At 40.1% G+C, this 27,500-nt stretch overlaps 2 protein-coding genes across 3 annotated transcripts in view; one reads left to right on the plus strand and one right to left on the minus strand.

Moving 5' to 3' along the window:
* Positions 1-15,537, plus strand: part of LOC114461765 (neuronal membrane glycoprotein M6-a-like) — an 18,155-nt gene extending 2,618 nt beyond the window's left edge. Inside the window, exons 2-7 of the mRNA XM_028444116.1 lie at positions 2,460-2,652; positions 7,788-7,944; positions 8,534-8,687; positions 9,237-9,313; positions 10,552-10,617; positions 12,069-15,537. Coding sequence (XP_028299917.1) covers positions 2,460-2,652; positions 7,788-7,944; positions 8,534-8,687; positions 9,237-9,313; positions 10,552-10,617; positions 12,069-12,221 — 800 coding nt within the window. The 3' untranslated portion in view covers positions 12,222-15,537. The remainder of the gene's footprint in view (positions 1-2,459; positions 2,653-7,787; positions 7,945-8,533; positions 8,688-9,236; positions 9,314-10,551; positions 10,618-12,068) is intronic.
* A 992-nt stretch (positions 15,538-16,529) lies between these two features.
* Positions 16,530-27,500, minus strand: part of LOC114461759 (docking protein 1-like) — a 15,519-nt gene continuing 4,548 nt past the window's right edge. Inside the window, exons 2-7 of one of the 2 annotated variants that reach the window (XM_028444103.1) lie at positions 25,344-25,413; positions 23,408-23,541; positions 20,892-21,002; positions 20,332-20,395; positions 19,790-19,962; positions 16,530-18,093 (exon numbers count right to left, since the gene is read on the minus strand). In XM_028444103.1, the coding sequence (XP_028299904.1) occupies positions 17,356-18,093; positions 19,790-19,962; positions 20,332-20,395; positions 20,892-21,002; positions 23,408-23,541; positions 25,344-25,413 (1,290 nt within the window). In that variant the 3' untranslated portion in view covers positions 16,530-17,355. Of the gene's footprint in view, positions 18,094-19,789; positions 19,963-20,331; positions 20,396-20,891; positions 21,003-23,407; positions 23,545-25,343; positions 25,414-27,500 lie in introns of both variants that reach the window. The other variant, XM_028444093.1, reaches the window with a different exon arrangement.

Here is a 27,500-nt window from a genome sequence, read left to right on the forward strand (position 1 = left end):
ATTGATTGTCCTTCTCCATCAGGTTAGCATCCATTAGCGTCACCGTAATTAAATGGAGATGAAACGCACACTCGTAAATAACCTTCCCACAATTCCTTGCTCTCAGGAAACACGGAGAAGATCAATGTCTGTCAAACACATAAAAACAAAGAGCCCACTAATGTCTGAGTACAGCGCTGAGGTGTTGTTTATCAGCAGGAAGCTGGAAATATCAAACACAGCTACAACTTTCATCACGTATGTCATCAACCCTCCTTCATTACAGTCATATTTACTGAGGAATACCAGTATAAACGTGATAAATAAACCACTGCTATAGCTCCACTGTGGTAATGCTCTAACTGGTGCCCATGTTAACTAATGACTGTCTACTACACTCACTCAGTCACCAATTAACATGATCACCAGCTGGTTTCAAACAGCAGCATCACACACAGTGAGTCTGTGTGCTACTCTGTCAGCTAACGCTAACTAGTCAATACTCAACAGTGTTTTTGTTGTTGATGTTTTGTGTCTTTTGGTCGAAGTTTGTAGCATTGGATCCAAATGTTACAGCAGATTTTAGGCAGAAATGAGAAACCTATTAGTGTTGTTTATTATTATTATTATTATTATTATTATTATTATTATTATAATAATAATAATAATAATAATAATAATAATAATAATAACAACAGCAGGTATAATAATAATCTAATTAATAATAATTACTACGGGAGCAGGTAAGAATAACATAAATGAGTAAGAATCTCAAACAGAAGATAAATAAATCAACGTGAGTGTGAAAAGTATTTAAAGTGAGCAGGAGTTACAGTTACAGTTACTTTACTAAACCATTACTCGGCGATTGTAGGGAATAAAACTGCTGACTCAGCACGTCTTTGCTTGTCATTTCCAACAGTCTCTGATAATAGCAGAAGAAGTGTTTTTTAGGATCTAATTATAGCCGCTAGGTCGCTAAGTGAGCTAGCTACACTGCTCAGAAACAGAGGCTAGTTGTTAGCGACGCTACCGCATGTCTGCAGAATAAGATCACTGCTGATCATGTGATTCAGCGTTTAATGTAAGAAGTATTTACTGAGTACTGTACTCAAGTAAAAGTAATCTGATTATGAATGTTTTACTCTCAGTAGTTTAAAGCAGTGGCTCTAGCCCCCCTTTCTCTTATTTCTGAATCCAAGACCCCCCGTTTGTTTTACTCAGAATTCTGTGAAAAAACATCTATAGATCATAATGATAGAATAAATGAGTGATGACACACATTTGAAATAATCTCATTTTGTAAAAAAAGTGAATGAAAAGTGTTTAGTGCCTCCTGAATAGATTTATTTCTAGTTTTTATCATTTACATCTATCAACGTACAGTATCTCCACCAACACTGACCTTTAGTGTATTTAGTTCTTGTTCTAATCAACATCATTTACATCATCATTTAGTGTGTTTTTGTGTCATTTTGTCTTTTCTTTTATTTTGTGTGTTTCTTATGTTGTTTTTTGCTTCTGTTATGTTATGGTATACAACACGAGGCTATTAGCCTGAATCATAAACATATTGTCTCGTCTTATCATCTGCAGACGTACGTCGTCACACGTCATCTGCCTGTTTTTTCAGAGAATTCAGTTTGAATCCTGCCTTTTCCCCTCACCTCTCCTCCTGTCCCCCACTTTTCATCTAAATATGATGGCGCTGCAAATGGCCACCCTGGTGTGTTAATATGTATTATTTCTGCTCCAACTACCAAGTTAAATTCCTTGTACTGTTTTTTAAACTGTACCTGGCGAATAAAATCTTTTCTGATTTTTGTGTATTTTGTAGTGATCTTGTGTATTTTCTTCTCATTTCGTGTCTTTTTTTGTTGCAATTTTGTGTGTTGCTGGTAATGTAATTTTTCTCTCTTATTGTGTTTTTATTTTCATTTTGTGTATTTTGTTATTTGTTCTTTTCATTGTTCAGTATATTTTTCTCTTATTGTGTGTGTTGTTGTTTTGTGTGTTGCTGGTAATATTCAGTGTGATGATCATTTTTAACTGAAAATAAACATGATAAAACCTCATGTTTTTAATGCTTTAATTTGTTAATTTTGCACTCTCTCTCCTGTAGTGCCATCGCATACCCCCAGGCGTACACGTACCTCCATTTGAGAACCACTGGTTTAAACAACAGAGTAGAATTAAATATATTCACTGAACTACAGCCTCTGATATAGACGAGGTGTGTGTGTGTGTGTGTGTGTGCGCGCGCGCCTGGAGGAGTGAGCTGCGCTGTTGCCATGACAACCCCACAGACAAAGTGGGTCAGCAGGCCGCACCCCAGTCGTCATGGCAACAAGGCCTCTGAGCTGAAGCTGAATGTTTCAGTGATTCTGTTTCCTTCATGTCCTTCACGACATTTTAGAGTTTATGGTTGTTTCATGTTGTTGTGTGTGTGTGTGTGTGTGTGTGTGTGTGTGTGTTCTCAGGCTGTAAGGAGTGCTGTGAGCGCTGCGTGGGCAGCCTTCCGTGGGCGTCGCTCATCGCCACCATCCTGCTCTACATGGGCGTGGCCTTGTTCTGCGGCTGTAGCCACGAGGCTCTGAGCGGCACCGTCACCATCCTGCAGAACTACTTTGAGGTGATCCGAGCTCCTGGAGACACAGTGGATGTCTTCACCATGTGAGTCGCTGCCTCACCGGCCCAAAAAAAACACATTCTTATTCGTTTCATTAAACGTTGTTTCTATTAGAACGTTTCTACAAAGTGAGCGTGATAAACTATTAAAGAGATCCTCCACCGTTTTTACAGATGTGGCCTAAAACCTTTGAAATGTTATCCTTCTATTCTCAAGGTTTGTGTGTCTTCAACAGTCCATGATTTACTCCCTAACTTCAGCCACCAGAGCGTGTCAGCGCACTGTTTAAGGGAGAGTAAAGGTCCATTAAGAGAGCTCTTCCTCTCTGCTTCATTGTCTACTACCAAATCTCTGACTTGGAACTGTCGCTCCCTGTTTTTGCATTTACGTGTCCCCCCTTTGGAGTTACCTATACATCCAGATTTACCCAGACACGTCCTATTTTCAAAGCTGGATTATAGGAACGGACTGGGTCCATCAGTTTTCCTATCCAATGTAACGACAATATCTAACTCTTCTCCATGAGCTGATCCTCCAGTTTTCATCATCTGGTGGTTTTTCATCAAAGTGTTCTCAGTAGAACCAGGCTTATGGTTTAAACCTGGTTTAAAGCTGTCCGTGACCACACCCCCTTTTCCCATTCCATCAAACTCTTCTCAGTTTGGAGCTCTCCAGCTCAGCCAATCAGCTAACAGTGTTTAGATTAAGTGCTCGTCTTCATAGACCGATCACAGATTTATTGATTATAGACGTGAGGCACATGCGCTGCAGCTTTTACTGATTAAACAGTTAATAGAAACCAATGTTGAGACCAACAGGAAGTGACATCATCTGTTACTGAGCAGTGAAAATAAAGAGTAAGAAGTTTCTGTGGTTTGAACATTTTAAAAGTAGTAAATAGTTAAATACGGCGTTATTTAGTCAATTTATCACAGGAAACTGATCATGTGATCACACTGATCATGTGAGTTTGATACGTTTTAACACCTGTCAGTGTTTAATAAAAGACGATGTTGTAACTCACAATTAAATAATATGTAACTTAGTGAGTGTTTGGTGAATATTTTCTGGAATTCAGCACTAAACGTTAAATGAACATAGGGAGCAGCTCAGCTGTGTCACAGCCATCACTGGTGCACACATCACCTGGTGCAGGTGAGCAGCGTGCACGGGAGATGTGCACGCTGCTCACCTGCACCAAAAAGTGATACTGTTCATGGAGTTTGTCAACGTGGATCATTAGTGCTCTGCTCTCTGACTGTCCCTGAAGCCCCTCCCTCTCTGCATATTTAGAGACTCTCATTAATAATCTCTGGATCCTCAAGGAATATAGATATTTATACTGTGCTGTGATTGACTTGAGTCACCACTAGTTTCAGATTGTTTTAAAGTCTTGGTATGAAAATACTTTAACAGGACAACAATGATGTGCAGAGCTGCATTAATGTTGTCCCCATACAATAATAATAATAATCATAATAATAATAATAATAACAACCACTGCAGAAGTTTCCAGTGAATATTTTACAAATCGGATTTGTAGAAAAAAAAAATTGATACAAATTTACAACTATTAGATATAAATTCTTTTTGATACACCTGTCAGTCAATAATAAAAGGTCATAATTACAAGATAAAGCCTTGATTATGCTTTGAATAAAAATAATATTAACTGGAAGACTAATATATTTAGGTCATTGGCTCATCTTCCTTTGTCCACAGTATTGTCTTATATTTAGTTCCTAAAAATGTGTTTTATATACGAGGCCTAATGTTAAATGTTATTTTTTTTTAAAACGGGTCACCAGAAAAAAGTTTGGGAACCACTGCTTTAGAGCATGAAATTCAGCCTGTTTGAAAGTAAAAATGACAGAAAAAACTATAATAATAATGCACTGGATTTTATACATTGATGTGTATTATTCTTTCACACACACAGTGGCAGTAAGCTGCTATTGTAGCAGATAGAAAAACATGATACATGTTTTAAATGACCAACTCATTTAGATAGGCTATCTCAGCTCCTCCAAACACAAACATGTAATTAAAAAGACCTCGGCAGTCATTTTTTATCTGAAATTCTTAAAAAAATCCAAAATCTGGCAAATTTTCCTCATATTATTTCATGTAATTTCCCCAAGTTCCCAAAAGCAGTGAAATTTAAGTGAAGATCCTGCAGGGAGTGATATACTCACATACTTTATCATTTATATATCATTTATACATGGAAGTGCAAACCAGGCCGAACCCTAACCCTAACCCAGGCACATTAATGTTGAATTTGCTCAAACTGCTCCGTATTTGACCCCTGACCTAAAATTTGACAGTTTGAAACCCCTTGTTTAGAATAAGTGAAAAAGCTACAAAATGATGTATAAATCACTCCAATAGAAAACAATGGATGTTTACAGCCAGTGGGGACGTGTGACATCATCAATCACGTGGTTTCAAGATGGAGGAACACAGACTCTAAAATGAAAATTACGCACGTAACTACGGTTCTATGAATCTCAGATGACCACCAGAGGTGGTGCTTTAGCACTGGATATCTACGTCTCACGTATGCATTGGTCGAGCACCTATACCAACAGAGTCACCTGTGACCCCCAGGTGTCACCGGTGGACCTTTTCTTCAGGAATCTTCTCGCAAAACCACAGTGATTTTGAGTGACTGAATGCTCTGGCGATCATTCAGGATTCATTGAACCGTAGTTACGTACGTAGCTTTCATTCTATTTCATCCCTACTGACCCCCAGAGGCGGTGCTTTAGGACTGGATGAGCACTGTCATCAGTGTCATGAGGAATCCAGACACCTACCTCACACACTGGATGCTGAGGGATTGATGGCCAAGACCCTCCCAGAGGAGGAGGCGTAGCCACGTTGACCCTGTAGAATCTTTTAAAGGTGCTGGGTGAGGTCCACATGGCTGCAGCACAAACCACTTCAATTGGTCCTCCCTTCAGAGAAGCCCATTAGGTAGATACACTCCTCATTGAGTGACATCTCACCCTGGATGATGGAGGGAGAGCACGTGTAATGGCATCCACCACCCAGTGGTATAGCCTCTGTTTTCACTGGGAGATACTGCACAGCGCACCCACAGCTCGAGCAGAAGCACTGCTGGTGATCAACGGGCTAACCAGGTTCTAAGCAGCCTATGCTGCGAGGAGACCCCCAATAAAGCTGCGGGGCGCGTCGTTAGTTTGAGCGGGAGCACTGCTGCTAACTTACTGCTCCTCAGGGATGGGGCTTCAGGGGGGGCTGGGAGGGCAGATAGGACTTAAGGGAGCCAGGTCTCTACCACAGCTCAGGGGAACTGGAGAAGGCGGGTCCTCCCATGACTTGTGCCTAGAGGTTCACAGAGTATAGACAGTCACCCATCATTCAGATTTATACAGGGGTTATATAGACCCATTACGTGTGACGTATGCATACTAAACTAGGTGAACGCGTGCGCAGGCTCGGTACAAAACAACCAGAGGACTGCTGAGGCGATGGTGCATGGAAGTGGACGGAGCGCTATCTCAGTCTGGATCCAGTAAAAAGTGACCATAAAAAGCTGTAAATGGACTGATATGTAGACGTGGAGCAGTGAGGAGGAGACTTCATGTAGAGATGGAAACTCAACTGTTAAAACTGATCAGAATATGTGGAAATACACAGAAACCTTCATTAACAGGAGTACAGTAGCCCCGCCTACCTGTCTGTTTATAACAGTTATAAACATCTAGAGACTTAATGTTTTTAGCTTTTCTATGGTTTATACACTGGGTTTTTCCATCAGATATGTTTAAATATCTGATCATTAAACATCTGGACAGGAGCAAACATCTGATGATCACTAGTTTTCAGGAACGCTGCATTTGTCCCACAATTCTTCACCTGTATTTAAAGTGAGTTTCCTTAAATAAGTGTCTGCGTCCTCAGGTGATAAACTTTCTACATATTATAAACTATTTATGAGCCTTAACAGTGGTTCATTCATTGACATTTTTTAATTTTTCAAGTGTTACATTTGTAAACAACATGGTTTCTGCACAGAGTATGTGTACGCGTACGTCAGTCACGTGACCCGCTCATTCTCTAAGTTAAAACATATTAAAACCATATGAGGAGCACAGTGGGACATTAGAGACTGATGGACTTACCATGATGTCTATAGAGAATGACAGAACAAAGAAAATGAACATAGATCATCATGGACGAGTTCACAGAGCGTATAGTAGTGACTATGTCTATAGTACTTATATTAAATAGTGTTAGTGAACATGTGGGTCACTGTGTTAGTTTGACTAAACTTTATATCTACTGATACAGGCTCTGAGGTGAAATGGTTAAAGTGGATGTCAAAATAAAACACTGAGATGTTTTGAAGTCGTGTTAGTGACCATCCTGATGTTTTTATTCTTCTATGGTTTTGTTAAACTTCATGTCTGTTTGATGGACTTCATAATGACATAGTCGTTCTCTGTGGTGTTGAAGCGTGTAAGCTGCTGTTGTGGTCGTGTGTATGTTGTAAAATTATGTTATTATGAGCTTTATTATTTGGGTTTAAAGGGCCTGGTCATTTGCCCCGCCCCCTGCCCCGCCTCTGATTTGTTCTGCTACTGCCGCTACTGACGGAAAAACAACAGTCGGTCAAGGAAATGTGGAAAAACAAGCCGGTTATAGAATACCGTATTATGGCATCTCCTCCAGCCCTTTGAAGGACGAACACAGGCTCATTACTCCAACCTGTAAAGGTCGCTGGGCTGCTGACACCACGGCTCGTTCCTGGTTTTTCCTCTCCATGATCTTCACGGGACTAACGTAAAGCGACCATACGTGCACGAGAAGACAACACCGGTGACAACAAAACTTATTGACTCCCCGGGGTCACTCGGGGGTCACAGGTGACTCTGTTGGTGTCGGTGCTCGACCAGTGCATACGTGAGACGTAGCTATCAGTGCTAAAGCACCACCTCTGGGGGTCAGTAGTGATGAAATAGAACTGTAAAGTAGTCTATTAAATTAATATGATTGTTAGACATAGATCTACTCGGGATTTTAGGCCACATTTGTAAAACCATGCGTGTCTAACGTGAGGTTTGATTCACGAGGACTCACAGCTGATTGGTCCTCAGGCTGAGGAGGGAACTGACGCCACTAAAGCAGTTTATTATCTTCCCGTCCCCAGCATTGACATCCTGAAGTACATCATCTACGGCCTGGCTGCAGGGTTCTTCATTCTTGGCGTTTTGCTGCTGGTGGAGGGGTTCTTCACCACGGGCGCCATCAGAGAACTGTACGGAGAGTTCAAGATCAGCGCCTGTGGACGCTGCCTCACCGCCTTTGTAAGCACACGCTACGTCACTTCGTCTCAAGAAACACGCCCACCACACACGCTACGTCACTTCGTCTATAAAGACATACCCACTAAATATGCTACGTCACTTCCATCAGAAAAACACACCCACCACACACGTTATGTCACTTCCTCTAAAAGGACACGCCTACTAAACACGCTACGTCACTTCCTCCAGAATGACACGCCCACCACACACGCTACATCACTTCCACCAGAGGGAAACGCCCACAACACACACTACGTCACTTCCTCCAGAGGGACACGCCCACAACACACACTACATCACTTCCTCCAGAGGGACACGCCCACAACACACACTACGTCACTTCCTCCAGAGGGACACGCCCACAACACACACTACGTCACTTCCTCCAAAGAGACACGCCCACCACACACCCTGCATCACTTCCTCCAGAGGGACACGTCCACCACACACACCACCTCACCCATAACTTTAGTTTGGTTAAAGTGAGTGAAGCCGGAGTTTACACTGACCACGCCCCCTTGCTGTATATCATGGCTGAACAAATGTCAGTGATGTAATACTGGTCTGTGATTGGTCTGTGTGCTCTCAGCTGATGTGCGTGGCCTACCTGTTCTTCCTGCTGTGGTTGGGGGTGACGGCGTTCACCAGCCTGCCCGTCTTCATGTTCTTCAACGTCTGGTCCATGTGTCAGAACACCAGCCTGGTGGAGGGGGCCAACCTCTGCCTGGACCTGCGCCAGTTTGGTAACGCACTCTCACTCAACAGAAACAAACTTCCCTAGCATGTAAAGCTAACAACGCTTAAAGGGATCCTCCACTGTTTTTACAAATGTGGCCTAAAATGTCCTTATCAGTAGATCTATGACTAACAAAACACTTTATTTTGCACCATATTAATTTAATTACCTTTTAAAAACAGAACTACTTTACAGTTTTACAGTCTGTGTTCCTCCATCTTGAAATCATGTGATTGATGATGTCACACGGCCCCACTGCCTGTAAACATCCATTGTTTTCTTTTGGAGTGAAACATTCAGCCTGGTTTATAGATTATTTAGTAACTTTTTCAGTCACAATAACAACTTGTGCTGCTTTTGGCTGATCTAAAAAACCAGGAAGAGTTAAAGATGTTGATGTAAACCTCTTGTTTACAGAAAATGAATGAAAACAGTTATGACCACAGGGTGCGATAGTACCAACTCTAAGGTTTGGTAGTAGACAATGAAGCCGAGAAGAAGAGCTTTCCTAAGGGAAAAAGATGCTAAAGATGCTAACACGTGTTTGTGCTTCCAGGAGCTGTCACCATCAACGCGGAGAGGAAGCTGTGCACAAACACTAAGAAGTTCACCTCCATGTGTGAATCCAACGAGGTGAGATGTTCTCCAAGCCCCGCCCACAACCTGCTCTGCGTCACATTAGCCATTTGTTGTCTGATCGAAGACGTTAGCGCAATGTTTGCTAGGGTGACCATATTCTGATTTTGTAAAAGAGAAACACTTGGGCCGACCTCAGCATACTCAATATCCTGCATTCCTTATGCACACTGTACACGAAGGCAGTAAAAGCTCAACACCTTGTACTAGGGATGTAACGATCCACTCAACTCCAGATACGATTCGATTCACAATACTGGGTTCACGATACGATTCTCTCGCGATTTATTTTACAAAATGGGACAGTAGACAACTGATGACTGAAAAATATTTCTTTATTTTTTGGGGGGAAAAAAAACTAGAAAATATTGTATTACTTTCCTTTTATTTTTCATTGTCAAAAGAATCCCTTGATAAACTATTCAAAATAATGCAATTTAACTAAAAATAAATATAAATCATACAAATGAAGAAGAAGCCTATTAACTTGAATTCTGGTTCTATAGTAAACAATGCACGGCTGCATAATAGTTCTTTTTCTTTTTAAAAGTGCAACTGAAAATGTATTTTGTGCCTTAACAATTTAATTAAAACTGAGGGGCCCAGACAGAGGACCCCCGTTTCCAATGAGTGATTGGTTGTTTTTTCTCCTATTTATTGCAAAGACAGTAGAGCCATTTTTGTCCGGTGTATGAGCTAACCGTAAATAGAAACCACCTGTGGTGACACATGCCTTCATATATCTGTTCTTACTCGACTAGCGCTCAGAGCTGTTTCCGACTTTGCCCTCTTCAGACAAACCATGGTGTCTGACATTTTCATCAATAAATGCTAGATTTACATCATGGTGATGTCAGCGGAGAATTATTCAACCTCATCACATCAATATTTAGACAAAGGGAAATTCACAACATAACAAAAAACTCAAGGCTTATAAAACATTAAATGATCATTGAATAAAAACCTTTTTAATTAAATTCGCTGTTATTTGTTATTTCATTTTAAAATGAATTAACATTAAACTCCTTAGCTTTCAGAAACTTGTAGAATTTCTCAGATAGAGTAAATATTAGCAGAGTTCATTTTATGAATCTGTAAAATATCACAGGCAGACGACACATAAAAACAGGACATGTTCTGGTCAAACCCTAACGTTAGCATTTGGCTAAAGGAGTTGCAGTTCTTGATGTTTATGTTTTGAAGCAGGAAGTGAAAGCATTTCGTACATTCCACAGCTCGACCTGACCTTTCACCTCTTTGTGTGCGCGTTGGCGGGGGCGGGAGCTGCTGTCATCGCCATGGTGAGCATGTTGTTATGGTTAAATGTGACATGTTATCAACTAATGTTATAACTACAGTGGACATTGTTAGAGCAGGGGTTCTCAACCTTGGGGTCGTGAGACACTGGGAGAGGGTCGTGGATAACAGCTGCACGAGGGTTGACTGAAGCTAGATGGTAGCGTACAGGATATCTGGCGTCTGGGAGAACCTCACCTGCAGGGGGAGCCATACAGGTTTGTTGACTGGAGGATAGAGGAGAACAAACAAACAGAAGCAGACATGGATGCAGCAGGTTGTGAATGTACCACATGGACTGTATGACTTGATCTTATGTTGGAAGACATGGGGATAGACGCAGACGAGAAGTTGCATGCATGGCAGAAACATGAGATGAACCAAAATGAAGTGTAGGAGGTCTATTCTGGCGGTGTACTGTAGGAGGAGGGTCATCTGGTGGTTCACAAGGACGTGGAGCTGCAGGCCTCTTGACTATACTGTGTGGTAAGTCGTAGCGCCGATAAGCAGTGAAGTTCTGAGGCTCATCCAGGGGCGTACGTTCTGGTTCATTCTCAGTTTTGGCCTGACAACTAGTTCTGTTACATAACTTGGGTTTAAATGAGGAGTGGGCGTTCCCATTAAATGTCCAGATGAAGATGACATGGCATTGAAGGCATCGTTTGTACGTGCAGCGTTCTCTGCCAATGTTCGTCTTTGTTTACATGTGTTCTGGCTGGGAGGCTGGTGAAGGGCGGGCGTAAGTGGAGAATTAGTAAATTCAGTTCCCACGGGTGTTCAGTGAGAGGAACTAAGACGATTCTGTTTGTGTCTTAATTGTTTATTTTAGCGTCGACTACGGCCAACAGTAGTCAGTTGTAATGACTTCCATTAAAGGTTGATGAACCTTGAGTCACGTCATTACAATACAGTATAAAACACACGCACCAACATTACATTTTCACATTGTCCTGTGGGACATCAATTATCGTGCCAAGGGCCGCATTTGGCCCACGGGCCTCGAGTCTGAGACCTCTGGTTTAAAGCATATACTGAATATAGGTCATATCTTCATTCCAGATCAGCATTTCTTTGAGAGAAATTGACAGGTTTCCAGATGTTTATGTTGCAATGTTGAACCTTTGCCTGTTTGGTTGAATTGTGACATTAGAGGTTGTTTTCAGTTTTAAAACAAGTTCAAATCATCTTAGGACCAACATGTTTATTTGAGCAGATGATACTGCATTTTATTTATTTTTCTTTCCTTGTAGTGGCTCAATAAAAATGCTGTAAATTGTTTATTGTTGTCAAAATATTTACATCGCACCAGTTGATTGTCCTGTTGAATTCTGAGGTGATTTCTGTTTAAAATGAGGAACAAGACAGTACTTGATCAAATCAGATTATGAATTTTTATTTTATGTCTTGTCTGTGGATTTGTGTGACGGGGTCTACTAACTCCGCCCCCTGTGCTCAGGTGCACTTCCTGATGGCGCTGGCGGCTAACTGGGGCTACCTGAAGGACGCTAGCCGGATGCAGAAGTACGAGGACATTAAGTCCAAGGAGGAGCAGGAGCTGCACGACATCCACTCCACACGCTCCAAAGAACGCCTCAACGCCTACACATAAACACACACACACACACACACACACACACACGTCACAGACAGCGCCACCTTGTGTTTGCCGCCGTTCAAAACAAAACGTTTAAAATCAAGCACAACTTTCAACTTTCTGAGCGTCTCTACTCTGTCGCCCTCTGCTGGTGAGGCAGATAAACACAGGAACATCAAAAACATTGAGCAGCAGACATGAGGTCGCGTCTGTGACATCATCATCACACACACACACACACACACACACACACACACACTCCTCGATGTGACTGGGTGTTGTTCGGTGATGTTGTGTCGTCTCACACAAACTTTGTGACTGCAGAGAAAAAAAAGATGTTTGTGCCTCCCATTGGGCGGGGCTACGACGGGTTGATTTGCCAAATCCCCCCACCACCTACCACCCCTATTTTTACCCTCGCTCCGCCCCCCTCAATAGTGAAAACTAACCTTGCTTCTTTTGTTTCTACCTTTTTTTTTATTTTATACTTTTTTTTATCTTTATTATTTTATTCATCAAATTACTTTTCTATTTTTTAAAACTCTACCCTTTGTTTTTTCTAAGTTATTTTTTCAACCTGTTCTTTTCTTTTTATACATTTTAAATGTTATTTATTTATTAATGTATTTATTATTAAACCCTGTATCTTTTTTCCTTAAATGCCTTTTACTTTTTACAATAATTAATTTTTTTTAAACTTTTTTATTTTACATCGGTTTGATTCCTGAATGCTGTAAATAAACTTATAGAAAAATGTGAAATATTAATTACTACCATTAATAAGCTACCCCCCCCCCCGCCCCCACCCCCCACCCAGATTGTACTAACAGCACATCATTGCAGCACAAAGTCTTTCTGTCGGACTCTCATCGTCACCGTGACAACGTTTTTATCACTTTTGGAAGAATTCTGCCACATTTCTATCGGTATTATTATTATTATGATTATTATTCATGTGTACTTTAGCACGCTGGGTTAACATGTGTGTGGGGGGTCATGTTTACATTTTAATGTGATGTTTCTGTATTTACACACACACACACACACACACACACACACACACACACACACACACAAACCCTTACGGATTACAAAATAAAAGCTGATCAGTTCTTATGAACGACGACGGTTTGAGGGACCAAAAATGTAAAAAATTTCCTTTGAATTTGAAAGTATTTCTGAGAGCTTTCAAAGCTTTGACTTGAACCAAAAACAATGTTTATAAAATCATTAATAATTAAAAAGGATGATATCACAAACATTTCAGCCAATGGTGAGGAAAATGTTGTCTTGACGACAACGATTTTTCACTACATTTTACACAAATGAGCTCAAAGATCAGAAGAAAAAACCTTTAAAGACGATGCACAATTCTTTCAGCGTCAAAAGCATGAGATTTAGACAAATGTTCTGAAGATTCAAAATGTGTGTTTTTTGCAGCCATTTTAAAACAATCAGAGACTGCGTTTACTACGCGCTCTTACACTGCAGCCAGAAACGCTGCCAGATTTTTCGTTCAACGTGTAATCGGAGTGTTTCAAATGTGCAAAGCGCCACATACTGGTTTTGGAAGGAAATTACGTTATGTGCTATTGTTTTTAAAGCGTTGAATTATCTAAAAAATGTTTAAAGCATTTGTTCGGCAATAGTTTTAGACGATCTGAACCACTTTTAAAACCAGTCTGAGATCACGTTTAAATATGCGCCGATACGGAACTCCTTTTGCTCCAGAAACGCATGAGATTTAATATTGGAGGCTTTTTTTGACAAAAAATAAAATAGATTTTATGAGGAAAATAAAGTTCTGTGTGAGAAGCGTTACCTTAGGTCACCTGATGCGCCACCTGCTGGTTAGTGGCGGTAATGATTGGTTTGTTTGGCACAAGGAGTCAATTCTTTATCTGCCAATAGAGACGAGACTCAGACACAAGGGTTTGTCTCACACACACACACACACACACACACACACACACACACACACAGTCACTCTGAGCCATACTGTATTGTTTCATTTCCACACGTCACTATTTGAATCTTTGAGACTTTTGAACGTGATTTACAGCGGTTGGTGAAGTTGAATTTTCTGTGTACAAAGATTTACATAAAATACATAAATGTGACACAGTGTGACGAGCAGCCGGGGGAGGCACGCCACCACCACACGGAGTTAGTTTAAATACCTAAATAATGCTTTAATGCTTTTTATGAGACAAATATCTGATGTTTACAAACGTATTCAGATGTTGCTCTTAAAATTCAGCACAAAGTGTTTGTTTGAATTTATAGACAATTACGTTGTAGCACAATTAAAATTTTTGCTGTAAAACTTAGCAAAATAGTTCTTTTTGTTCAAAATGATTTTAAATGTAATTAAATCAAATTTTGTTGAACTCCTCCTGAGGGCATAAATGCCACGGAAAATTACATAAACACAATGTTAACACTGCTTTTACGCTTGCTTTACTTTGTGTATACACACACTTTTACGCTGCGGTTTTGCACACTTTACAGTTACACGTTTACGTTGTAAACACAATGAAAAACAAGCGTGAAGTGTGTGAGAAATGCAACAAAAACTTAGAATGTGGCTAAACGCAACAGAAAGTGTTTCACACAACATGAAATGAGTGAAAACAACATGAATGTTGAGAGTAAATGTGGTGTAAAGTATGTGTAAATGGAACATAAATAGGACGTAAACACAGTGTAAAGTGTGCATAAAAAATGAAACGTAAAGTAATGTAAATTAAGTGTCCATAAAAGCAGCTTTAAAGTGTCTTTGTAAACATGACTTAAAATGTGCATAAACGCAGCGTAAAGTCAGTATGAAGAAAGATGTGTGTAAATAGAGGATAATGTTTGATTAACGCAACGTGAAGTTTGTGTAAAGGCAGTGTTGCAGTGTGTGTGTGTGTGTAAACTCTGTACACTTGTGTACATGGTGTGTGTGTGTCTCTCCTGGCTGTGTGTCGAGTATTTCTAAGGTCTAGTTTTACAGTAACACTTCCTTCTCATGTCATTGCCTGACAATGAACGTCTCGTCAATGTTTTTAAGCTCAGACAAAAGAAAACAATGTTTTTGTGCATTTATTGACCATCGTGAGCTCGCTCTCTATTATTCTCTCTCTCTCTATTACTCTCTCTCATGCTCGCCCTTTCTCTCTCTCTCTCTTGTATAGTCTTGCAAGAAATAACAAAGATGAAAAGGAATGAATTCATAATAATGAAGATTTACTTATTCTACATGTAAAACAGTGACTCTAGTTGTTGTTTGTGGCATGGATATGCATTAAATGGTCCTCATTTAAAGATTAAAAACTGCCAAAAAGGGACTCCACTCTTCTTCTTCATATCTCCACCTCCACTGGTTTTAATCCAAGCAAGGGAGAAAATAACCTGAACTCTGACTTTATTTTAATAAAAATAGAAAATACATTCATTCACAGATTCTGTAAAGGTTGGTTGTTTCCTATCATTTCAAAATAAAATACATACACAGGGAGATATATTCATCCAATAATAAAAAGGTTAGACTTAAAAACATCTGAGTGAAGAAAAGTTTGGACAAATTATCCGAGGCCCTTTCAAAGTAAAGTTATGATACAGATAAACATCTGTGAATTACTTAAACTTAGAAGTTATATATTTACAGTTATACATTTACATGTGTGCGTCGTCTACAGACGGCAGAGACGTACAAAAGTTTCACCCATGCACGGAAAATTTAACATTTTAAAACTCATATCTATATATAAAAATTAAAGACATACAGTATATATATATATGTACAGTTCAAAAATATTTCTATATATATACACAGTGTATTGTATGAATACTGTATGTATATATTGATATATACGTACAGTTTATGTATCTATATATACAGTATGTATATAAATCAACAGCATCTCCACTACCACAGAGAGTAAAGCCAGGCACACGACCTTCCATCTGTCCCAGGAATCCATCTTTATCCAGCTGCAAACGTTCCGTCTCGACACGCAGGCTCACCTCGGCCTGGTCTTCTCATTAAAAATGTGATCAATAACCAACTGACCAATTCCATAGTTTGGGTTTTTGGATGAATGCAGAGAGAGTCTCCTAGATCCACAAGACAGCAGACAAAACAAACAGATAGGGAGGGGAGGAGCAAAGAAAAAATGCGACCGCCTTCGAGGAGAAGCAGAAAATAATTTAGTAACTTTTTAAATCATTTAGTGGCTTTTTCAGTCACAATGACAAACCATGCTGCTTCTGGTTGCTCTAAAAAACAGGAAAAGTTAAAGATGTCGATGTAAACCTCTTTTGTTTCTAGAAAGAGAAAAAAAAATCTGTGACCGCTGGGGACAACGGTTCCAACTCTGAGGTATGGTAGAAGACAATGAAGCAGAGAAGAAGAGCTCTCCTAAGGGACCTTTAATCTCCCTTAAACAGTGTGCTGACATGCTTTTGTGGCTGAAGTTAGACAGTAAATGACAAACTGTTGAAGAAGCACAAACCCTGAGGATAGAAGGGCTCCTTCAACAGTTTGTGATTTCTCTCTAACTTCAGCCACTAAAGCGTGTCAGCGCACTGTTTACAGGCAGTGGGGCCGTGTGATGACATCATCAATCACGTGATTTCAAGATGGAGTAACACAGGAATATGAATATGAAGCAACATTATGTTTTGTTGGACATAGATCTACTAATAAGGACATTTAGAAGATTTTAGGCCAAACTTGTAAAACAGTGGAGGATCCTTTCAAAGTCTATCTTAAAACTTAACATTTTTTTTGTTCCTCCTTTGTAAGTTGTTTGGTACGACTCATCGTACAAATCAATCTCACGGAAGAAGAAAATTAAAGAATCTATTGTTTTGTCTGTGGCATCACGTTTTCAGTAGGTTTTTTGTGCTGCAAGACACACTTTTTTTTGTGGTAAAACATACAAATAGTTTTTGTGCTGCTTGGAGTCAATTCAAGCAGATGTATTTAAATCTGAAGTGTATTTTTGTCCAAAGCAACACAAAAAAACATGTCGTCGTTTGCAGCAAGAATAATATGATGCTGGAATGCACAAAACAATAGATTAACTTTCATGACAATGTCCCAAAATGTCGTGATAAACGTTTTCAGATTTAGAACTGTTTGTCCCTGAGCAGCTTCGGTTCAAATGATTCCCAGGTTTTCGTAGATCACATCTCCTGTGGATCCGTCGTAGGTGGAGGTGACCGTGGATTGCTCAGAGTTGGGGGCGGAGGAACATTCCATGGACCTGGACTTGCAGACCTGAGCATAGAGGTGAGAGAACGGGTCGGGCGTAGCCTCCCTCTTCTCTTCCTTCTTTTTGCTGCACGTCGGTTCGGCGTAAATCGGTTCGTCTGTGAAACACGTTTTCTGCTCATCACTCTGTACAACTTTCTCTTTGACGCAGTCGAACACCTCCGAGTACTCCGAGTCCTCCGAGTCCTTCATGGTCTTTGGACCAGGCTGAGTGATTGCCGAGCACGGGGGTTTGAGGGGCAGGATGCTGGCGGGGTCCACGTACAGCGCCGTGGTGGATCGCACCGACTTCAGGCACTCCATCGGTTCGTCGTAGATGACGTCCGATCGGCTCTGCGTTTGATCTGCGGAGGACTTTTTCTGAGTGGGGACTGAGGGCAGAGGCATGAAGGTGATTGGAGCTGGCGGCGCGCCCAGCGAGACACAGTCCTGGACATCGTCCACTAGCAGAGATGACTTGTTCTGTGTGGCCTCCGCCTCACTCTGCCCCGGCGCCGTGGGCAAACTTTTCCGTTTGATGGAGCTCTGGATCAGGGAGAAGATGTTTTCCGCCTGCCGCGTCTGAAAGATGAAGGTTCCTGGTCCGGAGTCGCAGCGTCGACCGGCCTCAATGGTCAGAGCGAGCTGAGACAACAACACCAGAGGTCAGGGAACCACACACACTCCAGGACCTTCAAAACCTTCAGAGGAGCTGAAGCAGTAACACATCCAGACCACCAGGGGGCAACAATGCATGTAAAATAAATAATCCATCATTGTTTTAGATTACAACAGATACAACAAAGTCACACCCAGCTCTACAAATCAATCAAATGTAAGTGAAAGCTAAAGTGCAGTACCCGTGACTCCCTGTAGAGGGCAGTGCTTTAATTATGTCTTTTACAGTTGATTTTTCTTTAGATTAGCAAAATGAATAAATAAACAAATAAATATAGAGAACGTCTTGAGTTTTGCTTCACAAATGAGGAATGAAAACAAATGTCCCAATTTAAATGTTTTATCATTTTTATTTTTCATTGCTGTAACATAAGTTTCTAAAGCTGTATTATAAACCTGCCAAAATAAATCCAAAATGCAGCTTGAAATGTTTAGTTGTTAGTTGTAAATCACTAAGTTAAACAAGGAGAGAATAAATGGATTAAAAGCATTTAAAAGTCCAACAACGTAGATTATGACATTAAAAGTCTCTAACAACGTAACTCCACCTTCACTAATTATCTATGTGCTCCCGTGGTCGGTGGATGGCGATTTTGTCGCGGGGAGGCGGGCGAGTAGATGATCACAACAACCGCTCAATCCACCGCTTTCTATCCAGACTAGTGTGCACTGAGCACAGGGTTTGTTCTTCTCTGTGCGTCACTACAAACAGACTTATAGGTCCACAGATCACACGCAGTGTCCGCCATTTTATAAACAAACAAAGCTCTGAGCTGCTACGGGAAGCAGGAAGGTCAAATGTCATCAGCTGCTGCCTTTAATACTTTTTAAGTTATTTTGTGAACCTTTAAATTTTATATCACAATTTTTATCACTTCCTAGTCACTGTGTTTTTAGCACTTAAAATATGTGTATATTATGTACATTATGTTAAGAATGAATTTGGAAAAACTTAAATGAAAAGTTTCACAAAGCATTACAAATCATTAAAAAACATTAACTATAATTTCATTGTTTGTTAGCAGTAAATAACTATTAACTAAAGGTTAATTATTAATTTATAGATGATGTTATTATAAAGTGTTACCAAGTGTCCTTTTGATTCAATCAATTTTTATCAGTTTATTGATCAAATATATTTTTAAAGTGTTTAGGAAACAAAACCATAAAGACATTAAACAACACATCCTTGCTGTGTTTGTGACCTTTTGCTCTATTAATACGTAAAACCAAACATACTTTATCATGCAGTACCCGTGCCTTCCTGTAAGTGTCAGTGTCACACTTCATGTTTCAGACATTTTTAATTTTTTTTTGTGTTTTTATCATTGTTTTGTTGTTGGTTTTTTTTGCATTCTTTGTCTCTGTTGAGGGGCCAATAAAGTTTATCCATCTGAAACTGTATTAAATTAAAAAAGAAAAAACATCCCAACTTAGTATGTTTTAGAATGTACACCTTAAACACAATTGTTTTAACATCTAATTATGATGTGGTAAAAATGATAAAAAAAATTTAAAAAAATGGGTTCAATTTATTTTCTAGATGTTTTCTTTCATCAGTACATTTTTAAACACTTTAACTCAAAAACTAACTTAAAAAAAAAAAAAAAAAGTCATGATTTTGTTTAAAATCAGAAAAATCAACAGCAAAAAAAGTCTCTACCTTATCTGTTCCGTATCGTCTCAGCAGCTCGTAAGGCCACGCCCTCACCACGCTCTTCTTGTGCCGTTCTCTGAGCATCAGCGCTTCAGGGCCGACCTCCAGTAGATACGCCCCCTGCAGGCCACAGTGAACCGCCGCCTCCGTCCTCTGAACCACGATCCAGAACCCGGGAACTGGAGGGTGTTTGATCAAAGTGTTCTCAGTAAAACCAGGCTTATGATTTAAACCAGGTTCAGCTAAACCGTCCGTGACCACGCCCCCTTTTACCATTTCATCAAACTCTTCTCAGCTTCAATCTCCCCAGCTCAGCCAATCAGCTGACAGTGTTTAGATTAAGTGAACGTCCTCATAAGAGAAAGGCAGGAACAAAGATTAAATAAAACTAAATACTTTAGTTTTACTTCAATAAATATGGCCTTCAGAGAGTTTTTAAATGATCCATGTCAGTGGAGCTCGTTCGCATGTCACATGATCACCTTATGCTGTGAAAAAGTCCTAGTGAGAACCCTGATAGTTGTTGTTTTATTTAATAATTGTTGTACCTTCATCTGTGGAGACGTAGATCTGGTTTTCTTCCATGAGCGGCTTCATGGATCCTCCTGGTTTCTGATGGAGAGAAAAGGTAAGTGTGTCCCTCAGATTATATGATGACTCGTGTTAGTTAGTTAGCTAGCTAGCTAGTTAGCTGGATAGATAGATAGATGATAGATTAGATGGATGGATGGATGGATGGATGGATGGATGGATGGATATTTGAGTCACACTTTTAGAGAAACATGAACAGACGTGACAAAGCTAATTAGCAGGAAAGAGCTTTACCTGTCGGTGTATCATTTCAACTGGTCATTGATACAACTGGTGACACTTTAACCACTAAACATAGTGACCATTCTGACTGTAACACCAGCTGCTCTGAGGGTTCTAAGTGTTCATGGGAACTTTGAGGACGGGGGTGTTCATTCAGTACACACACACACACACACACACACACACACACACACACACACACACACGCACACACACACACACACACGCACACACACACACACACACACACGCACACACACACACACACACAGGATGCTGATTGGTGGAGAATCACCTGACAGCAGCTTTGACTCAGTTTGTCCACCCAGTCCACACAGTCGTCTTTTAGAGCAGCAAAAACCATCGTCCTGTCCTCAGTCTGCACACAGAACGCAGACATGTTGTCCTACACACACACACACACACACACACACACACACACACACTAGTCATTACTTTTGAACATATGGCCCACAGACTCTTTTATGAATCACTTGAACACTTTGCTTTTCAGATAGTGAAAAGTGATAGTAATAATAAAATAAAAATAAAATTATTAATAATAATAACAATAATAACAACAGTAATATTCATACTAATAATGATAATAATCATTAATAGTTCTAATAATATTTGCGAACAAACATTGGTTGAAACTGAAGTCACACAGTCTGCTTTTCCATCATGATCTCAGCTCAACAGTTATTCTCTTAAGATTTTTGATTGTTGTAAATTATTGTATATGCTGTGATAACCCTAACCCAGGGTGCTGGAGAGGAGGATCCGACCGATAGTCCAACCTCGGATTCAGGAGGAACAATGCGGTTTTCGTCCCAGTCGCGGCACACTGGACCAGCTCTATACCCTTCATTGGGTGCTCGAGGGTTTGTGGGAGTTTGCCCAACCAGTCCACATGTGCTTTGTGGATCTGGAGAAGGCGTTCGACCGTGTCCCTCGTGGTGCCCTGTAGTGATGCTGCGGGAGTATGGGGTTTGGGGCCCTTTGCTAAGGGCTGTCCATTTCCTGTATGACCGCAGCAGGAGCCTGGTTCACATTGCCAGCAGTAAGTCAGACCTGTTCCCAGTGCATGTTGGTCTCCACCAGGGCTGCCCTTTGTCACCGGTTCTGTTCATTACTTTTATGGACAGAATTTCTAGGTGCAGCCAGGGACCGGAGGGGGTCCGATTTGGGAACCTCATGATTTCATCTCTGCTATTTGCAGATGATGTTGTTCTGTTGGTTTCCTCAGATCAGGACCTTCAGCGTGCACTGGGGCGGTTTGCAGCCGAGTGTGAAGCGGCCGGGATGAGGATCAGCACCTCCAAATCTGAGGCCATGGTTCTCCACCGGAAAAAGATGGCTTCCCCTCTCTGGGTTTGTGGAGAGTCCTTGTCTCAAGAGGAGGAGTTCAAGTATCTCGGGGTCTTGTTCACGAGTGAGGGTAGGATGGAGCGTGAGATCGATAGACAGATTGGTGCGGCGTCAGCAGTGATGCGGTCGCTGTATCGGACTGTTGAAGAGGGAGCTGAGTCGGGGGGCAAAGCTCTCAATTTACCGATCGATCTACGTTCCTACCCTCACCTATGGTCATGAGATTTGGGTAACGCCTGAAAGGACAAGATCGCGGATACAGGCGGCCGAAATGAGTTTCCTTCGCAGAGTGGCTGGGTGCACCCTTCGGGATAGGGTGAGAAGCTCAGTCACTCGGGAGGAGCTCGGAGTAGAGCCGCTGCTCCTTCACGTTGAAAGGAGCCAGCTGAGGTGGCTCGGCATTTCGGATGCCTCCTGGTCGCCTCCCTCGGGAGGTGTTTCAGACATGTCCTATTGGGAAGAGGCCTCGTGGGAGGCCCAGGACACGCTGGAGGGACTATGTCTCTGAGCTGGCCTGGTGTCACCTCGGGGTCCCCCCAGAACAGCTGGAGGAGGTGTGCGTGGATCGGGAGGTCTGGGCATCTCTGCTGAGACTGCTGCCTCCGCGACCCGGCCCCGGATAAAAGCGGAAGAAAATGGATGGATGGATATTGCAACAAGACGATTTACAGTTTTACAGTAAGAACATTTGTGCTTTTTCACTTCAGAACCTCACAAAAATATAAACATTACTCTAAACAGAAAAATGCAGAATCTCAGAATTCCAGCACAGAATATTAATTTGTTTTTAAAACTGTCATCAATACATTCTTCAAACTTCCAGCTGATGTAAAGCCAGATTACTTTATTTTGCAAAATCTGCTTCAATACAGTAATCATAGGATGCATTGTTGAACACTGCAAGTGTGTCTGCACCTTAAAGTAGTCTCTATTAAAGAGTCTATGATTTAACACATGCTTCTCTGGGTCTCCTCCCTCCTCTCCCTAACTCCACCCACTGATCCGTACAGTCCAATGAAAAACAATCAGATCCACTCCTTGTTTCTAATGAGTCTAAACACAAATCTAACTACACTCAGCTGTGTTTGGAATTTCATCATTGTTTTATTCATTTTTGTTGTAAATGGCTTTTTTTTAAATATAAATTTAAATAGATTTGAATGTAGACATTTTTCCCGATCATTCTGTTTTATTTGTTTTTAACTTTTTGAACAAAGTGTGTTAGCATGTGCTGTGAAAGTTTAGTGTTTAGCTGGTGGTGAACTAATAATAATAATAATAATTATTAATAATAATAACTAGTGACTGAGAAAAGAGTTGATGAAATTTGGTGACTGTGGTTACTGAATGTATTTTGTGTGAAAACAATGAAAAGTGATTATTATAACATAGACTTTTTCAGACTGTGTTCAGAGTTTTGACTAATGCTGTAATGCTGACCATGGGGCAGGCCTCTGCGTTTGGAGGCAGTCTGAGGACGTTGATCAGCTCCGACAGTAGAACAACCTTCATCTTCTTCTCCATCACGGTCTGATGGTGTCTCCTGTTGCCATGGTTACCTCTTGCAGCGCCACCTGCTGTCAGCATGGGGAAGTCAAACCTGCTCAGGCTCATTTTGTAGCTTATGTGACATCATCACAATATGATTTTGTTATGGTCATTTTTATATTCATCATCATATCGTCAAATGTATGTTCATGTGTACAATTTGTCATGTTTTAATACATGATGACTCCATTACTCTTTACACTTTTGAACAGCTGAATCATGATTAAACAGTACAGATCGTATTATTCTCAGTGCAGCACAGAGTCTCTGCTCACATGCAGATATACACTGACGCACACACTTATCAAGGACAGATAAGAGTGGCGCCCGATCTTCCTCACTTTTATACATGTCTTCATCATCCTCCAACATTTTCACTGTGGGAGCATCTGACTCCCTCCCTTTTGTCTCTCAGGGTTGACCTTTTCTTATCTGTATAAAACCTTAAGCTGAAACTGTTAGAGGGAGCGGCACTTCCTTCGGACGTCCGCCTGGACGGACGCTAATTTTGTTTCACTTTGTTCCATCTTGTACCTTTTTTCTTAGTTTTAGAATAAACCCTTTTTTTTATAAAATCATCAATGCTTCTCCTGGACTCCATCATTCAACCAGAGCAATGAATCATGTCTCAAATGAGGTCAACCGTAAATTAAGCCGTAACAATTTAAATCTCTGTTTTTATAAAAGCTACAATTCAAACTTAAGTCAACATTTGGTGAAAAGTTTCACTTTCTGCAGCAGCTGCTGGAAGATGTGTTTAAATTAGTGCAAAATGTCATGGTTTTCCTTTTTAATTAGCAGTGACTGCATTAAACGTGCACAGTGTGAGCACGTTTAGACAAATAAAGACACTGAGATTAGAAAGATTCACATAAACAGATATGAAATAAACAGAAAGTATAAAAATACCACTTTCTTTATTTTATTTCACTTTAAAACCAAAACAAAGTTTAATCATTTACTGCTGGAAAGAAAGAACAGGAACAAACGCTAGAGGGCGACATCGTCCCGAAATGACTGAAAACGCAAAAAAAAAAAAAAAAAAAAAAAAAAGCTATTCATAGAATAATAAAATAGACCAAAACACTGAAAGAAATTAGCACTAAAAATAGAGAAACGTTAAAAATCACTTTGAAATGAAGTAAATAGTAATAATATCCTAATAATGAAGTATTAATGAACGTTAAGAGAGAGGTCATTTAGGTTAGAGAGGGACCGGAGAGGGTCCCATTCCTCTCTCTAACACTCCCTCTATGTCTGCTTCTTCCCTTGTGTGTTTGCTCCTGTACTCCTTCTGGCTTTTGTCTTGCAGGTCCGTGGGATCCTCAGTGTGGAGTTACAGAGTCTCAACAACTCTGTCTCCACCCTTTCCTCTGCACACACCCAACACAGCATAACGTGGATGGCTGTTCATCATAGGAATGGGATCCACACAAGGTTCCTGCTGCTTAACAGAAGGTTTTCCTTGCCGCCATGATGAATTCATGTTGGGTGTGGGATACATATGTATGTGTATATACGTATATATGCATATGTGTGTATCCATAAAATGAAGAGTCCGTCCTTAAGACTGCTCTACTGTAAAGTGCCTTGAGATACCATTGGTTATGATTTGGCGCTATACAAATAAAAGATTGATTGATTGATTGATTGATTGATTGATTGATTGATTGATTTACCTCTTTAAAGTGAATTAATTTATTCAAATAAACAAATGGTGGAAAATGAAACTCTGCTATTAACAGTTTAGCCCTGCTCAGAGTGTAGCCCCGCCCACTACATCTGACGCTGAAGATGATGGAGGTGATGAAGATGAAGATGTTCCTACCTGAGATGGGTTGTATCTCCAGTCGTGGCTCTGCTCTGCTGAACACAGACAAACACACAGGCTTCCACTTCTGAGAACACACACACACACACACACACACACACACACACACACACACACACACACACACACACACACACACACACACACACACACACACACACACACACACACACGTTTAGTTACAATATCTCGTGTCTAGAGACTCACGTGTTGAATTATTGATGATGTAATCTTTAAAACATTAAATATAATCATATAATTGAACACGTTTTGTAAAACTTGTCTCATTGAGTCAAAACTCTAAACATAAACAAATAAGATACTGGAAATAAAGCATCCACATCTATATCAAATATAAACTATTATAACACAGAGGGCACGTTTTCACGTCAATCAAAAAATGAAATACTCAATTCAAAATAATTACAGTAATGTATTTCACAGTCCAGTAAATTCAGTTCAAGCAGAAATAAAACAATCATTAAAAAACAATAATGTAAACACAGACATGGATCCATCGTCTGTTGGGGTCTGACCACAGGATCTCATCAACATCACAAGTAATGTCTTCTCTCGCTAAGCATTTGTAAAATATCCACTTCCTGTAGAAGAAGCATGTGGTTGGTGGTCATACGCACCATCTCCACGTGGAGTCCTCCATAGGATCCATAAATAACCAGGCAAATACACAACTTCTAAAGGGTCCTGGTTAGTGAACCAGTGGTGGACCAGAGCAGTCTGATGACAACCAACAACAAACCTGAGCTGCTCTGGTCCATCCTGTACCACTGCATCATTAAGTACGGTAACGTGATATGGTACAGTAAATACTCTATAGGGCCGACCCATGGCATAGGCAGTAGAGGCAAATGCTAGGGGCGTCGGCCATCATGGGGGGGTGTAAAATGTTCACAAAAAAGTTGTTTTTTCTTAACGTTTTTTTAAATTGTATTTTTATTATTAATTAAACAATCAAAGAGCTGATATTATTAGCAAACTAAACTTGGTAGTATTATTAATAACTAGTAAGTCTAGTTTTAATGAAAATTAAAAGAAATAGTTTTATTCCCGCCCCCCCAAATCGATTGACAGTTCAGTTCTGAGACTTAATAAAAACAATGATTGTATGGCAACAGCTGTATATTAATTTATTTCATTGTAGTTTAACGTCATTTTAGGAGAACTATGTAATATTATGTACAGTACATGTAAGGAGTGACGTCACAGTTTGTGTTTCATACAGAGGGCCATATTTATTTTATATATATATATACAGACACGTTTTATTTGTTTATTGGATTGGGTTAGGATTATAATCTCAGTACGGAGGTAAACTCAGTACGTGACATCAGTCCCAGGATCATTTTACATTAAGATCTAATTTACAACTTTTAGCCAATTTCTGTGGTTTTTAAACTAACATTTCATCACCTTTTCCACCATTTTTGCTCACTTCTAACCTATTTTATTTCTGATTAAAACAAGGATTTACATATTTAAGACGACTATATACTGTATATGTATAAATGACTTGATAGGTAAACATATTATAGATGTATAAATTATTAAGAAGAACGTTATTATTTCTAATTTAGTCGAGACCTTTTTACTTTTAATAAAACTGTTTTATTAGTAATCTACTTCATAAATAATAAATAACTTTTATTTGCTTTGTGCTAAATCTTAAATGTGTACAGCTTTTATTTCTATTTATAAATATTATCAATATCTAATCACATCATACATATCCTATGAATTGGTCTGATTGATAGACTAGATAATGGTTCACATTCTGTTTTTCCTTCAGATTCACTGAGAAAATGTGATGATGTCATTGATGACATCACTGGCAGGAAAACCAGGAGAATAAACTATTAAAGCTGGACTGAAGGATGAAGAGAATGGATGGATGGATGATGGATGGATGGATGGATGGACTGAAGGATGAATAAAATGGATGGATGGATGGATGGATGGATGGATGGATGGAATGAAGGATGAATAGAATGAATGGATGGATGGATGGATGGATGGACTGAAGGATGAATAAAATGGATGGATGGATGGATGGATGGACTGAAGGATGAATAGAATGGATGGATGGATGGATGGATGGACTGAAGGATGAATAGAATGGATGGATGGATGGATGGA

Source organism: Gouania willdenowi, chromosome 1, assembly GCF_900634775.1.
Source record: "Gouania willdenowi chromosome 1, fGouWil2.1, whole genome shotgun sequence".
In the NCBI taxonomy this organism is placed as follows: Eukaryota; Metazoa; Chordata; class Actinopteri; order Blenniiformes; family Gobiesocidae; genus Gouania; species Gouania willdenowi.